Source organism: Doryrhamphus excisus, linkage group LG7 (assembly GCF_037039965.1).
Source record: "Doryrhamphus excisus strain RoL-2023G ecotype Guam linkage group LG7, RoL_Dexc_Guam_v1.1, whole genome shotgun sequence".
Taxonomy (NCBI): domain Eukaryota; kingdom Metazoa; phylum Chordata; class Actinopteri; order Syngnathiformes; family Syngnathidae; genus Doryrhamphus; species Doryrhamphus excisus.
The window spans coordinates 21,779,806-21,793,502 of record NC_136363.1 but is presented as its reverse complement, the minus strand read 5'-3'; the positions used below and the strand labels follow the sequence as shown (position 1 = coordinate 21,793,502).

At 51.5% G+C, this 13,697-nt stretch overlaps 1 protein-coding gene across 9 annotated transcripts in view; it reads left to right on the top strand.

Annotated features, from left to right (window-relative positions):
• The window catches only part of LOC131108624 (sodium channel protein type 5 subunit alpha-like), a 41,393-nt gene that overhangs the window by 25,295 nt on the left and 2,401 nt on the right, over positions 1-13,697 (top strand). For 4 of the 9 annotated variants that reach the window (XM_078792447.1, XM_078792446.1, XM_058059778.2 and 1 more), the window contains 20 exons: positions 451-592; positions 660-857; positions 928-1,110; positions 1,306-1,563; positions 1,653-1,778; positions 2,760-2,880; positions 2,971-3,209; positions 4,500-4,673; positions 4,761-4,922; positions 5,004-5,198; positions 7,025-7,165; positions 7,227-7,613; positions 8,344-8,467; positions 11,005-11,159; positions 11,231-11,593; positions 11,678-11,953; positions 12,615-12,668; positions 12,734-12,871; positions 12,960-13,064; positions 13,140-13,410. In XM_078792447.1, coding sequence (XP_078648573.1) covers positions 451-592; positions 660-857; positions 928-1,110; positions 1,306-1,563; positions 1,653-1,778; positions 2,760-2,880; positions 2,971-3,209; positions 4,500-4,673; positions 4,761-4,922; positions 5,004-5,198; positions 7,025-7,165; positions 7,227-7,613; positions 8,344-8,467; positions 11,005-11,159; positions 11,231-11,593; positions 11,678-11,953; positions 12,615-12,668; positions 12,734-12,871; positions 12,960-13,064; positions 13,140-13,410 — 3,812 coding nt within the window. The remainder of the gene's footprint in view (positions 1-450; positions 593-659; positions 858-927; positions 1,111-1,305; positions 1,564-1,652; positions 1,779-2,759; positions 2,881-2,970; positions 3,210-4,499; positions 4,674-4,760; positions 4,923-5,003; positions 5,199-7,024; positions 7,166-7,226; positions 7,614-8,343; positions 8,468-11,004; positions 11,160-11,230; positions 11,594-11,677; positions 11,954-12,614; positions 12,669-12,733; positions 12,872-12,959; positions 13,065-13,139; positions 13,411-13,697) is intronic. The other 5 variants (XM_058059785.2, XM_058059784.2, XM_058059782.2 and 2 more) reach the window with 5 other exon arrangements.

The window sequence follows — 13,697 nt, the reverse complement described above, 5'->3', positions numbered from 1 at the left end:
TCACTCCTCTCTCAAAGTCGATGTTCTCATGTCGTGTAAACATCCGTCATTCTCTTAGTGTGACGGGTCACGTCATGTTCCTGATGTTGCAGCGCGGGTTCTGGTTCTGATGGATGGTCATTTGTGTCACTGGCCGTGCTCCAGTGGATCAGCTGCGGCCGCGTGGGCTGCAAATGGATGTGATGGGATATGAATGTGGAATATCAATTATGATGAACGCTGTCCTCCCTGCCCCTTGCTGTGTGTTCCGTCCTCGGCTGTGACACGTGTGGGCGGGTCCTGGTCGCCCGGCGCTAACGAGCCTAACGAGGAAGCAGAGCTGCTGTTTGTGTCAGGAGAAGATGGAGTGAGGGATGCAGGCCTACTTCCTGTGTTGTACTCTTATCAGTTGCATAACATCCTCTTGTTTACTTTGTTTAATCACTCATCAATTGTTTTTTGTAACCGCAGAAAGTGTCCAGATGGTTTTGAGTGCCTGAAAGCGGGACGGAACCCCAACTATGGATATACCAGTTTTGACACTTTTGGCTGGGCCTTCCTCTCGCTGTTCCGCCTGATGACACAAGACTACTGGGAGAATCTCTACCACCAGGTACCGTTAGCATCTCCAGCGCCGTGCTGGTGCCTGATGCCGCCACGAACATGTTGTGTTTTTGCAGACGCTGCGCTCAGCCGGTAAGACCTACATGGTGTTCTTTGTGGTGGTCATCTTCCTGGGCTCCTTCTATCTGGTCAACCTCATCCTGGCTGTGGTCGCCATGGCGTACGAGGAGCAGAACCAGGCCACCATTGCCGAGGCCTGCCAGAAGGAGCGCGAGTTCCAGCTTGCAGTGGAGCGTCTGAAGAAAGAGCAGCAGGTGGCGTCGCGTCATTAGCTGAGCCACTTTCTGCTGGACGCCTTTACGTCATGTTAACTCCTCTCATCAGGCGGCGGTGCAAAAAGCCCTCGACTCGGACTCCATCATGTCACCAGAAGTGTCACCCTTTGGACCCCCGCTGGACATCATTGAGGAGCGGAGGCGGAGTCAGGCGCTGGTGGGAGTGGCTGACGTGGAAGCAAACCTATCGGAGGAGAAGCTGCTGCAGGTGGACGTGACAGAAGCCGGGAAGGTGAGTTTCTTTGAAGCTACTATATTTCTTGAAGAAGGCGGAGCTGAGTGAAGTCGCCCCCTGTGGGCCTGTGATCGAAAAGCAGCTTTAAAGTGCACAGCTGGAGGCCATGTCCACTTTTTTTTTTTTTTACACACTCTTGTTGTAAGACATCAGGAAGTAACATCTGCTCTCCCACCTCCCCCTCTTTGCCAGCCCCTCCACCCGCTGCTGGCTCGATCCTTCTCCACTAGAACACGGAGGAGCAGTCAGGTGTCGTCCATTTTCAACTTCCGCCTCAGGAGCCGTGGTTCGGAGGCAGAGATGGCTGACGACGAGTACAGCGTTCCTGGCGATGTGATTGAGGGTGTCGGGGGACGGACGTACAGTGGCGGGACCTTCAGTGGCATTCTGCCACAGCCATGGCCCAAACGACGACCCAGCACTTACAGCACCGCCAGCAGGAGCTCACAGGTACTCGCACGTGTTTCTTTGATGCAAGACCACCACATAACGTCCTAATAGGATAATAACAAGGTGTGTGTGTGTGTGTGCGCACTCAGGTATTTTATCCCACTCTGAACATCAACGGGAAGCTTTTTGTTGCCATGGACCACAACGGGGTCTCACCACCACCACTGCAGGGGCAGCTGCCTGCCTGCACCATGGAGAAGGTCAAGGAGGAGAGTGTGAGTGCTGCATGTGTGTGTTTGCTTGTCACAGTGGAAACAATGGTGGAGACTGCAACCGTCCAAAACCCAGAGATGTGAATTATGAATCAGCACTTTGCATACCTGCAGTATGATATCATGGGCTAAACACACACACACATGTTCCAGCTCAGATAGCAGCAGACACACAAACAAGCACAGCAGTTTGTGGCGTCAAAGGCTAAAAGAGCTGCTTGAAGTTGATGTTGGACGAGCTCTCAGTCAGCCTGGCCACTCCAACCCCCCCAGCGATGAGGTCTCTGACTGAAAATGTCTTCAAAAGTCCAAGAAGTTTTGGTGTCAACGAGTCTCACCACTCAGAGCTGAGCTGGAGGAAGAAATGATGGCTCTGGTTGCCACGGAAATGTTACCATAGCGACCCACAGCTGCTAACTGGAGGCAAATTAGAGCACAACTGGCGGCCGTCGGCGCTTGTAAGCCTCCCTGACGGCGGCCTGGCAGACAGACAGGATGGAGGCGTTACCGTGGGAGGCGACCTTCAGGCCGTTGCGTCACGTCTCACTGGAGAGGCCGCGAGCAGGAAGTGTTATGTAACCACACCTGGACGCTTCGCCTCAAACTTTTTTGAAATTGTAATCAAAACGACAATCTGTCACATAATGCTGAAGTCTTTTCTTTATATTGTGTACCTAATATAGTGGTCACGAGTGTGCGCACACACACTCACACTCTCAGCAGTGATTTCTCTGAATCATCGAAGACCAGTCATCACCTGCTTATGTTTCCTTCGTGAAACACACACAATCACGTAAACAAAGATTTACGTCAGGTCAAAGAGGTTGAATGTGTGCTTACGTGTGCGGTGGTATCACCACGGTAACAGAAGATGGCAGCTCATGAATTTAGCCTGGCGGTGTGCATGTAAGTTGTAAGTGTCGTGCACGTGTCAAGTCGGTGTGCGTGTGTTGTGCGTGACCAGGTCAGTGTGGCCCCTTGCAGGTTCCCACCTCCACCACAGAGCTCAGCACCGTGCTGCTTCCGCGGCCTTCATCCACGCACGGCTCTGAGCAGCGGGGGAGGGCGTTGAGCGCCGCGAGCCACCTCACGGACGCCATGGAGGGTGAGCACCACCACAGAACTCACCCTTTTCTAACTTGTGTGTTTGGGAATGACATTATGACTGCTCTTTGTCTGCAACCCGGCCCATCAGAACTGGAGGAGGCCCACAAGAAATGTCACCCATGCTGGTACGTTTTCGCCCACCGTCACCTGGTGTGGGAGTGCTCCCCCTCCTGGCTGAAGCTGAAGCGGCTGGTGAAGATCATGGTAATGGACCCCTTCCTGGACCTGGCCATCACCGTGTGCATCGTCCTCAACACGCTCTTCATGGCCATGGAACACTACCCCATGACTGATGAGTTCAACGGCATGCTGAGCATCGGAAACCTGGTAGGGACCCTCATTGATGGATGGGACTCACTTGTTCAGTGAGTGACACAGCTGGTGCGACTGATGCCACGTTGGCTGATTGCATGCTTGATGCAATATGTTAATTGCTGTACCTGAGGTGTGAAAGGCCCACCAGCCAGAGTGTTCACACCTGCTCGTGCCCACACACACACACACACAGTTCTGCTCAGCTCAGTCTAAGTGCAAAAAATAGTAAGTAAAGTTGGGCATTAGCTTTATGATGGCCTAGTGGTTTGTACAGTATGTCGGCCTCACTGACGGGAGACCGAGGGTTTGAATCTCCATCCAAATGGGTATTCCCTGGGTACCTCCTGCATCCCAGAACCATTAGGTTATTAGGCTAATTGAAGACTCTAAAATGTGCTCTGTGATTGTGATTGACAGGGTGTAAACCACCTCCCGCCCAAAGTCAGCTGAGATGGCACTACCATCTGACCATCTCGACCTCAGCCGCGACCATAATGAGAACAAGCAAATGATCAGTTACAAGTTAGTTCCAAAATGGTCAGTCCTTGTCATCCAGGGTCGTCAACTCTTGCTGCAAGATATGTGAACATGTGATAGCATGTAGCATGTTCATGTATTCCACAACAACTTTTATTGACTCTGATTGTGTCAGCACAGTCATGTCCTAACATGATCCTCCAGGCGTGCGCACACACACACACACACACACACACACACAGACGTGCTGAAAGGCGAGCTAAAGGCAATGCAAACATCTGTGAGGATTACAGGATTTATCCAGTTAACAATTTAGCAGCGCTGCTCTTTCAGTCCTGGCACCATGACTCAGCTTTTTTTCCACTCAGACATGAATGGCTTGAAAGTTTGCAGCGTTCACAGAAGAAGAAGAAGAAGAAGAAGAGCGTGTTGACACCGCACTGTGCACATCATATCATGTGACCTTATGTGACAGCAGCAAGCTTATCGACTGTGTTGCTCTCCTTTGAGATGTGATGTGGATGTGAACACAACAGCAGCAAGCTGAGTCCATACAATGAACCTTTAAGTCTCGCTAGCTAACTTTCATTTCCCTTCCTCGCTTGGAAACATTTAAAAAAAATAGTACATGTGTAGTGAACTCTAAGTGCTCACCTCATTCATGCTGCGATGATGAGGATGATGCCGCCATGGAAACGGTACTCTGTTCATTCACACACGGATGATGCGCCATCAGGACCAACTGGAAATGTCCTGTTTCACCTGCTTTAATAAACACACCTTTTGTTGTCCGGCTTCTTGCTTAAGTACTTCTCCACCCACCAGGTGTTCTCAGGAATCTTCACGGCAGAGATGGTTCTGAAGATTATCGCTCTGGATCCATACTACTACTTTCAAACGGGCTGGAACATCTTCGACAGCATCATCGTGTGTCTCAGCCTCATGGAGCTCGGCCTGTCCGACGTGGAGGGCCTCAGCGTGCTGCGCTCCTTTCGCCTGGTGAAGCCCGCTTTCTGCCACAATGCTTTCACACTGGAAGCCATCACACTCATGGCTGCCATGTTTCTGTCTCTTGTTCTCTCGCAGCTGCGTGTTTTCAAGCTGGCTCGCTCATGGCCCACCCTTAACACCCTCATCAAGATCATTGGGAACTCCATGGGTGCTCTGGGCAACCTCACGCTGGTCCTCGCTATCATCGTCTTCATCTTCGCCGTGGTCGGCATGCAGCTCTTTGGAAAGAACTACCAGGTGACCTCTGACCCGCTGGTCTCCTTGTCTCATGCATAAAGGCGGCGCATAGTGACATCCTTCCTCCTGCTCCTCCCTCAGGACTGCGTGTGCAAGATCTCCAAAGACTGCAATCTTCCTCGCTGGCACATGAAGGACTTCTTCCACTCCTTCCTCATCGTCTTCAGGGTGTTGTGCGGCGAGTGGATTGAGACCATGTGGGACTGCATGGAGGTCGCAGGTCAGCCGCTGTGCATCCTCGTCTTCATGTTGGTCATGGTCATCGGAAACCTGGTGGTGAGTGACCTATGAACCCACCCCGAGCTCCGCTCCAAGTCATTTTAGGAATCCCTTCATCACGTGCACACACACACACACACACACACACCAGATCATCTTCTTCCACATGAGAGAAGAGAGGAAAGATGTCTTTTGATAACAAGCTGTCCTATCGTCTTCCACTGTACACAAACACACACAGTAGCTCAGCTTACTGTGAAATTTATCCCATGAAGCTGTCACATGTCTGCACTTCCATCATTGTATCAAAGTGTGTGTGTGCGAAGGTGTGTGTCTCCATTGTAGGGGCTCAAAGCAGATGGGGGGGGGCGCTAATCAAACACACACTTATTCTTCTCCTGTCAGCAGCAGCAACTCTATCTCCTCCTGCAGGGGACGTGCTGACCTGACTGGATGAATATGTGCAGCACAAGTATGTGTGTGTGTGTGTGTGTGTGTGTGTTCAGCTGCCGCGGGTGAGCAGATGTTTAGTTTGCTGTTTCTCGTTATGACAAACGAGCAGGTGAATGTGTTTCCCTGAGCCAGCACTTCACCTGCTGAGCACCTGCCTCGAGACGCTTCCTGCCGCGGCCGCTGCTTTCCTCTTTCTTCCCGCCTCCTCTCCTCCACCCCTCTCTCGCTCTCGTTACAAACGTTCTTTCACTCCGTCCCTTACGCTGCAATCCATTTTCCCAGGGGGTGCTTTGCTCACGGTGGTTTGTTGTGATGAGGAGGAACACCAAAAACAGATCACGTTTCTGCTCGTTTGTCACCCACCTGTGTGTGTGTGTGTGTGTGTGTGTGTGTGTGCGCGAGAGAGACTACCTGAGGTGAACTTTATTAAGTTCATACAGAGAGGTTTGTTCTAATCTCACAAACCTACGCTATCTGACAAAATTGTGTACAGACCTCACATTTCAGCATCTTATTCTTCTTTCTGGTCTTCTCAACGCAAAATACCGTACTATAGAAACCCTTAAGTATATCCAGCTGTACTTTCTATTGTGAATTGAGAAGATGAGCTGGAATAAAAACACTGTGGCATGGTGTGTTCGCTGCCTGTTTGTTTATTGATGTTGTTCCCACGTTCAAAGGCTCCTCCATTCGCCCAGTCTGTGGAGGGGGGGCCATTGGTGGTGCGGCAAGGTCATTGGCGGAGCAGCAGGCCAATCAGCGGCATTGATCTATTGCCGTCTCCCTCAACCCCAGTCCAATGACACCTCAGTACTTTGGGTCATTGAAAGCCAACATGTGAACATGTGACAGCAAGATACGACTCTCCCAAACACACACAGACACCGGTGGATTGGATCGATATGTACACACAAACACACACGGGGTCACAGATATTGACCCACTGGCCCAATTTGCTCTTACACAAGCAAGATTGGAAGCGTCTGGATGCTGGTTGTTACATAACACATTTGCTTCTCACTACGTATTGTGCTGTTGTGAAGGTGACGCACGTGCACACCGTTCACAACTTGGCACATTGGGTCACACCTGTGTGAATGTTTACGTACTGAAGTAGCTGTGAGCATCCTGGTGACATGCACATGCTTTGAAAGATGGCTGCACCTCGCACACACACCCACATATTAAGGAGATAAATGGGAAATTAATTACTCAATAGTTGCTGTTTTAATATTGGTGTAAATATATTATTGTGTACAGTATATAGATCACAATAATGTTGCCCAGAGGAGTTAGCGTTACTGTAGCAATAGCGCCTCTGCTGGCTGCAATCAGGTAGTGCACATCATTTGTCTTCAATGGCTTTTAATGAACAATCAATTCCACACAATGGATCATGTGTGTGACGGTGAGGCGTGTTTCGCCCACAGCTGTTGAACCTCTTCCTGGCGCTGCTCCTCAGCAGCTTCAGCTCTGATAACCTGTCGGCGCCCGACGACGACGGCGAGATGAACAACCTGCAGATCGCCATCCATCGGATAACCAGAGGCTTGGGCTGGTGCCGCAGACAGGTGTGCACCGGTGCGCCTGCCTTGCTCCATGCTCTCGCTCACCTCTTTGTGTGCCATGCAGGTGGTGGACTTCTTCAACGGAAACCTCAAGCGGCGGCGCCAGAAGCGAAAGGAGGCCAAAGCCATGATGAAGCTCAAACGTCTGAGCAGCATCCACACGGAAGCAAACGGCGCTGTCATAGGTAGCGCACCCCCATCTGACGACGAGCTCCGCCCGCACGCCGTGCTCCTTAACCACATGCACCTTCCAGGCCGCCACGTGGAGAAGTACGTGGTGTCGGACGACGACAGCTACATGACCAACCCCAACCTGACCATCAGCGTTCCCATCGCCCCCGGAGAGTCGGACGTGGAGTTCCCCGACGAGGACGAGGAGGACGAGGAGGAGGAGGTGGGCCATGACGACCAGAGTGAGGACTCTGAGGAAGAGGAGGGTGACCAGCATCAGGTAGGGTTCTACATCTTGCAAAAACACACAGGCGCACACGCGCACACAGTAGGAGGCTTGAAGCAAAGCATTATGGTCCAGCATCTTCGCACTCTACAACATTGTGTGTGCGTGTGCATGTGTGCGATGTCAGCAGCAGGACATCCCTCTTTGCATCTAACTTGAAACGACAGATTTGTGTCGTGGTCGTGTGTGTGTGTGTGTGCGTGCATGCGTGTGTGCGCGTGTGTGTGCGCGTGCGCTGACTCAGTTGATTATCACGGGTCATCCTTAATCATCTCATGCACCTGCTCTCAGTTGACTTCCAACTTCCTGGATGGAAGTTCCGCTCCTTTGGATACGGCAAATGCATTGAGCCGTCAGCCAATCAGATGAGAGGTTAAAGGTCACGACACTTTCAAGACATTAAAATTTGTTCTTGTAATTTATATTTGAATGTACTTATGTTAGAGTAAGTGCAGACCGCCAGGTGTGGAGGACCGGACCTCCGTTGCCCCCTCCCTCAGTCTGCAGCAGACGACCTTTAACCCCAGTAGAGTGCAGGTGTTCTCTGCAGAGACAGGTGGCAGGACACGCTTTGATTTGTCTCGTCTGACGTGAGACATCAAAAATGTTCTACATCCTTCAAACATTACAGTCCATGTAGGCCTCCAGGCACACACACACGTGCACTCGTCTTGTTATGATCCACGTCACGTGTACGCAACATGTGATGGTATCATGTTGTCAGCAGAAAGATGACATCAGCCTGTCGGAGGGCAGCACGGTTGACTTGAGGAAGCCGGGAGAGGAGGAAGACGAGTACTCTGAAATGGCCGAAGAGGCGATGGACCCCGAGAACTGCTTCCCCGACAGTAAGAACCACCCGCTCGCCCATATGTGACATCCACATGACATGTGACACAGGCGTGTTACACATGATGCTGCTCTGTCGAGAGCTAGCGGTACTGTTAACATGTTGTCGTCATGTGATCAAAGACGATACATGAGGTGCATTTTGGTTGTTTCTTGTGTAGTCAGCCAGTTAGTCATGACGCAAATGGCTGACTAGTGTGGCGTCATTAGGCAGTGGCCCCTCCCCCACTCGCCCCCATACCTTCATCATGAGATTTATGGTTCTGATCCAGGTGAAAGCAGCACCTGGCTTCCCTCCTGACTCAGCGGCTCCAGAGGACGTTTGTCTTCATGGTGACCACACTCACGCTTCTGACTTCACACTTTACACTTGTGCATGCATTTTTTTATTTGGTCCACTTGTTTCAGCGGTGCTGCTAAGGCCAAGAGGCTCAGACAGAATCGGGCCATCCAGCTGGGAATGCCACATAGGATGAATCCACATTTTTAGCTGCAGTGACTCTCTCGGTGCAAAAACCTCAAATAATGCACACAACCCTTAGCTAGGCTGCTTCGCACTCATTATTTGTTGATGTGATCTGTGAGGAATATTTGGACCCGGTCCTTGGTTCCTCACTCCACCTCTTTGGTCCCGCTAATACTTTGTAGAAGAAAACAGCTGCCGTCGTGTGGCAAGACGCCGCCTGCTGGCACCGCTGGGTCTGCATCCTGGCTCAGTCTCTCATCCCGTCACACCGCATCAGTACCGCCAGCACGCTGACTCAGCACTGGTTCCCCGGTACCTAGGGAGCCTCTCAGAGTGGGCCAGCTGCTCACATAACCCCCCAAAAACAAAGGGGGCCATCTGTGAGGCTGGGATTTTTTTGTGGGCGTGGCCAAGCCAACGCCATTTTTGAAAACGAGCACCTTTTTATATCATTCTTTTCCCGGAAAATAGATTTATTTCATTTAAATCCAGCGAATCTCCATTTGTCATGTGTTGTTTTGTTGTGATTATAATTAGCTTATGTAGTCCACCTATTCAGTTTAGTTCATAAAATAAATATATTTATATAGACAATGTTGTCACGTCACCATTTGGTAATTTAATGTACAAGAGAGCATGTTGTGCGTAGTGCAGCAAGTGTGTGTGCCGGGCCATCTGGAGCTTACAGAGGCCTCCACACTTGGCAGGACGTCCAGCTGCCGCCGGCTTGCTCACCGTGTGCTCTCTGCTTGGTCTGCGCTGGTGCAGTTTGGAGAGCACACGCGATGTTCATCATCATCATCATCAGTACAGACAATATGAACACTTTAAATAGTAGAAGCAGTACATGAAGACAAAACAGGTTAGCTGTGTGTGTGTGTGTTGGCCTTAAGTGCGATGCCGCTAATTATTCACGTCGCAGGCAGAAAGGTCAGCTGAGCGGGAAAATCCCAGCAAGTGTTCAGCAAGCTTTCAGATAAGTGAAGGTCACAGCGATGTTTTTCTACTTGTGATGAAGAGCGGCACACTCGCCGCCAGCGTCACGCCGCACTCTGCTGAGCTCTGCTAATTTGCTGCAAGTTTGCACTTTTCTCCTTCCTCCGCTCCTCGTGAACCTTGTTGTTTGGTTCCGTCTCTTCTCAAGCGGACCAAAGTTGATTTTTCGGTTTAAGTCATGACTAAATATGTCAAGCTGTCAGTCAGCCGCCAGGCCGACAAACCTCCTAAACAATGCTAAGCTAAGACCCGCGCTAATGTTAGCGTTGACAGAGTGATTCACCGTTGGCGTCCTCGTTATGTCGCTGTTATCTTTGCCAACATGCGTGCACACCTTCAGTCACACACATGCAGAAAGATCAAATGTATTTGCTCGCATGCAAAGCGAAGGACCCACTGAACCTTGGTGACGCACGCACACACATGCAGTGCCAGCACCGTTAGATTATCTGCTTCATTAGGCGTCTAAATGCCACCTCTTTGGCTTAATGCGACGCCGCACACACCACCGGACTTTTTTTATTCCCCCCGTTCTCAGATGGAAGCGTGCCACAGTGCCCCTGAGCGACACACATGGTCCACTCGCGTTCAACTCGGACCCTGGTTCTGAATGAAAAGCAGCATGTTGTGTGCGGCACACGGTGCGTTTAGGCATCGCTCAGTCACATTGCAGCGGGATCGATCAACGGCATTTTCTGAGGGCCGCTCAATGCGGTGAGTGAAGGAGGCGTCGGCGGCGTGTTGATTTAATGAAGCGTTTAGCGCTGCGTTCAATACAGTCAGGGGAAGGGGATTTCTGTCACACACAACAAGTGTTGCTGATTGAGTGCTGGATCTTTAAATCACTGAGGCCAATTAGTAACCGTGGCAACACAGAGCTTTAATTAAAGTGGCAATCAGTGTGTGCCACAGGAAGCCTTCAGTGATGCCAGAAATGTTGCTGGTAACCATGGCAACTTGGCAGCCATGTTGGAAGACTCAAAATGCTAAGAGTAGTATGGACGTGCGTTCATGAAGCTCTCGTGATCTTCCTGTCCATCACCATGAGTGATCCATTTCTCTGCCTCCATCCAGTGTGTGTGTCCAGGTTCCAGTGTTGCGACGTGGACACGACGGCGGGGCTCGGGCAGGTGTGGTGGAGGATGAGGAAAACGTGCTATCAGATTGTGGAGCACAGCTGGTTCGAGACATTCATCATCTTCATGATCCTCCTCAGCTCGGGCGCTCTGGTCAGACTCGAACTTGACTCCGTTCAGAGTGTGTGGGACATGTTGGTGATGTCCACTCTAACCCCACGCAGGCCTTTGAGGACATCTACATCGAGCAGAGGAAGGTGGTCAAGGTGGTGCTGGAGTACGCTGACAAGATCTTCACGTACATCTTCATCTTGGAGATGATGCTCAAATGGTTGGCGTACGGTTTCAAGAAGTACTTTACCAACTACTGGTGCTGGCTGGACTTCCTCATTGTGGACGTAAGTTGCCGCTCGCCATCTTCGAGTTGGCCGGCGCCAAGTGTCTCACCTCTCCGTCTCCTGCAGGTGTCGCTGGTCAGCCTGGTGGCCAACACGCTGGGTTATTCTGATTTTGCCGCCATCAAATCGCTGCGGACTCTGCGTGCACTTCGACCCCTCAGAGCGCTCTCCAGGTTCGAAGGCATGAGGGTAAGACGCGTCCTCCACAAGCAGGTCGGACACAATCAAGCGTTCCCCTCGCGTGACGGCGTCCTCATACGTGCGTGGGTGCAGGTGGTGGTCAACGCACTGATCGGCGCCATCCCGTCCATCATGAACGTGCTGCTGGTCTGCCTCATCTTCTGGCTCATCTTCAGCATCATGGGCGTCAACCTGTTCGCAGGGAAGTTCGGACGCTGCGTCAACAGGACGGGACACATTTACGACGCCGGCTTCATCAACAACAAATCGGAGTGCGAGGCGCTCAACGACACGTCGCTCTACTACTGGACCAAGGTCAAGGTCAACTTCGACAACGTGGGCGCCGGGTACTTGGCACTCCTCCAAGTGGTGAGATGTTTTTACTTCTTCTTTTCCCCACTGAAATCCTACTGGAAGGATGAAGTCTTAATGGCTCCATCTTCATCCTCCCTCCATCCTCCACTAAGTGAACAAAGACACTTTACTTCATGGTCTCCATCCTCTCATCAGCACCCTCGCTCCAGCTCGTACTTTAGCCTCCGCCGCCGCCGCGGGCGTTCAGCACGCCGCCAGTCAATCAGCCCTGAGAGGCTTTTATTTTTAGAGCCATTAAGTAGGCAGACATGAAGAGCGAGGAGGAATAGGATGAAGAGGAGGGCAGCGAGGATGAAGGGAGGGAAAATGAGAGGACGAATGGGAAGTGCAAAAAAACGAGATGAAGATGAGGAGAAAATGGGAGATCTGTTGATTCACTGCGAGAACTTGAATGAGCGCCGTCTCCTTGGCAACGGGTCGTTAGGCATCTCCCCGTGTTTGGCTGGTCGCCGTGGCAACTAGGAGCATTAGCGTCTGAAGAAAGCCCCAGGCTGTGGAAAGTTTGTCAGGAGGAAGGAAGTCCTTAAAAGGATGTGTTGATGGCTGTTGCCGTGGCGATTAGACAGCCGGGGTGTTTCCTCAGAATCTTTGCCCTCTTGCCATGGCGCCATCTTCAGGTCACATGGGAGCCTCACTGTGTTGTCTTGTCTTGAAGGCCACCTTCAAGGGCTGGATGGAGATCATGTACGCTGCGGTGGACTCGCGAGCCGTAAGTCACAACACCTCCTCCTCATCTTCAACACCCAATGTGAACATGAAGCATGTCGCCTGCAGGTGGAGGAGCAGCCCATCAAGGAGATCAACCTGTACATGTATCTCTATTTTGTCATCTTTATCATCTTCGGCTCCTTTTTCACCCTCAACCTCTTCATCGGAGTCATCATCGACAACTTCAACCAGCAGAAAAGAAAGATAAGTTTGGACCGCTGACGTCCAACGGAACGGTTTCAGTGTCATCTTGGTGGGTGAAAATAACGTTCTGATGTCTTCTTGGCAGCACTTAGGAGGACAGGACATCTTCATGACCGAGGAACAGAAGAAATACTACAACGCCATGAAGAAACTGGGTTCCAAAAAACCCCAGAAACCCATCCCCAGACCTCTGGTTGGTACCACATCCCGGTCACACCTTCTCACTCCACAAGAACTCGCCGACACGTTCCTCCTCTCGCTCTCCCAGAACGACGTGCAGGGCTTCTTCTTCGACTTGGTGGGCAAGCAGGCCTTCGACATCATCATCATGGTGATGATCCTCCTCAACATGATCACCATGATGGTGGAGACGGACGAGCAGCCGCCGCAGATGGAGCACATCCTCAACAACATCAACCTGGCCTTCATCGTGGTCTTCACCGCCGAGTGCATGGTGAAGATCGTGGCGCTCAGGTGCTACTTCTTCACCGTGGGCTGGAACATCTTCGACTTCGTGGTGGTCATTCTGTCCATCGTCGGTAGGAACGCTTTGTCACTCTTTGACCGGGGCGGGGCGGAGGGCTGCCTGGGCTGCCTGGGCTGCCTGGGCGGATGTGCACGTGTTTTTCTTAGTCAGGGTGAGCCATCCGATCCAATAGCAGGATGTCATGTCATGTCATTCTGACAGTTATCTGTCAACTCAGTGACGGCCTGGGTGGCCTTGATGCCCCCCCCCCTCACCAAGGTCTCGTTTGGGCACGCAGTCACAGACGGACATGGGGGCGACTCACGTGACACATGCACAGCCGAAGCAGTTCATTTATCC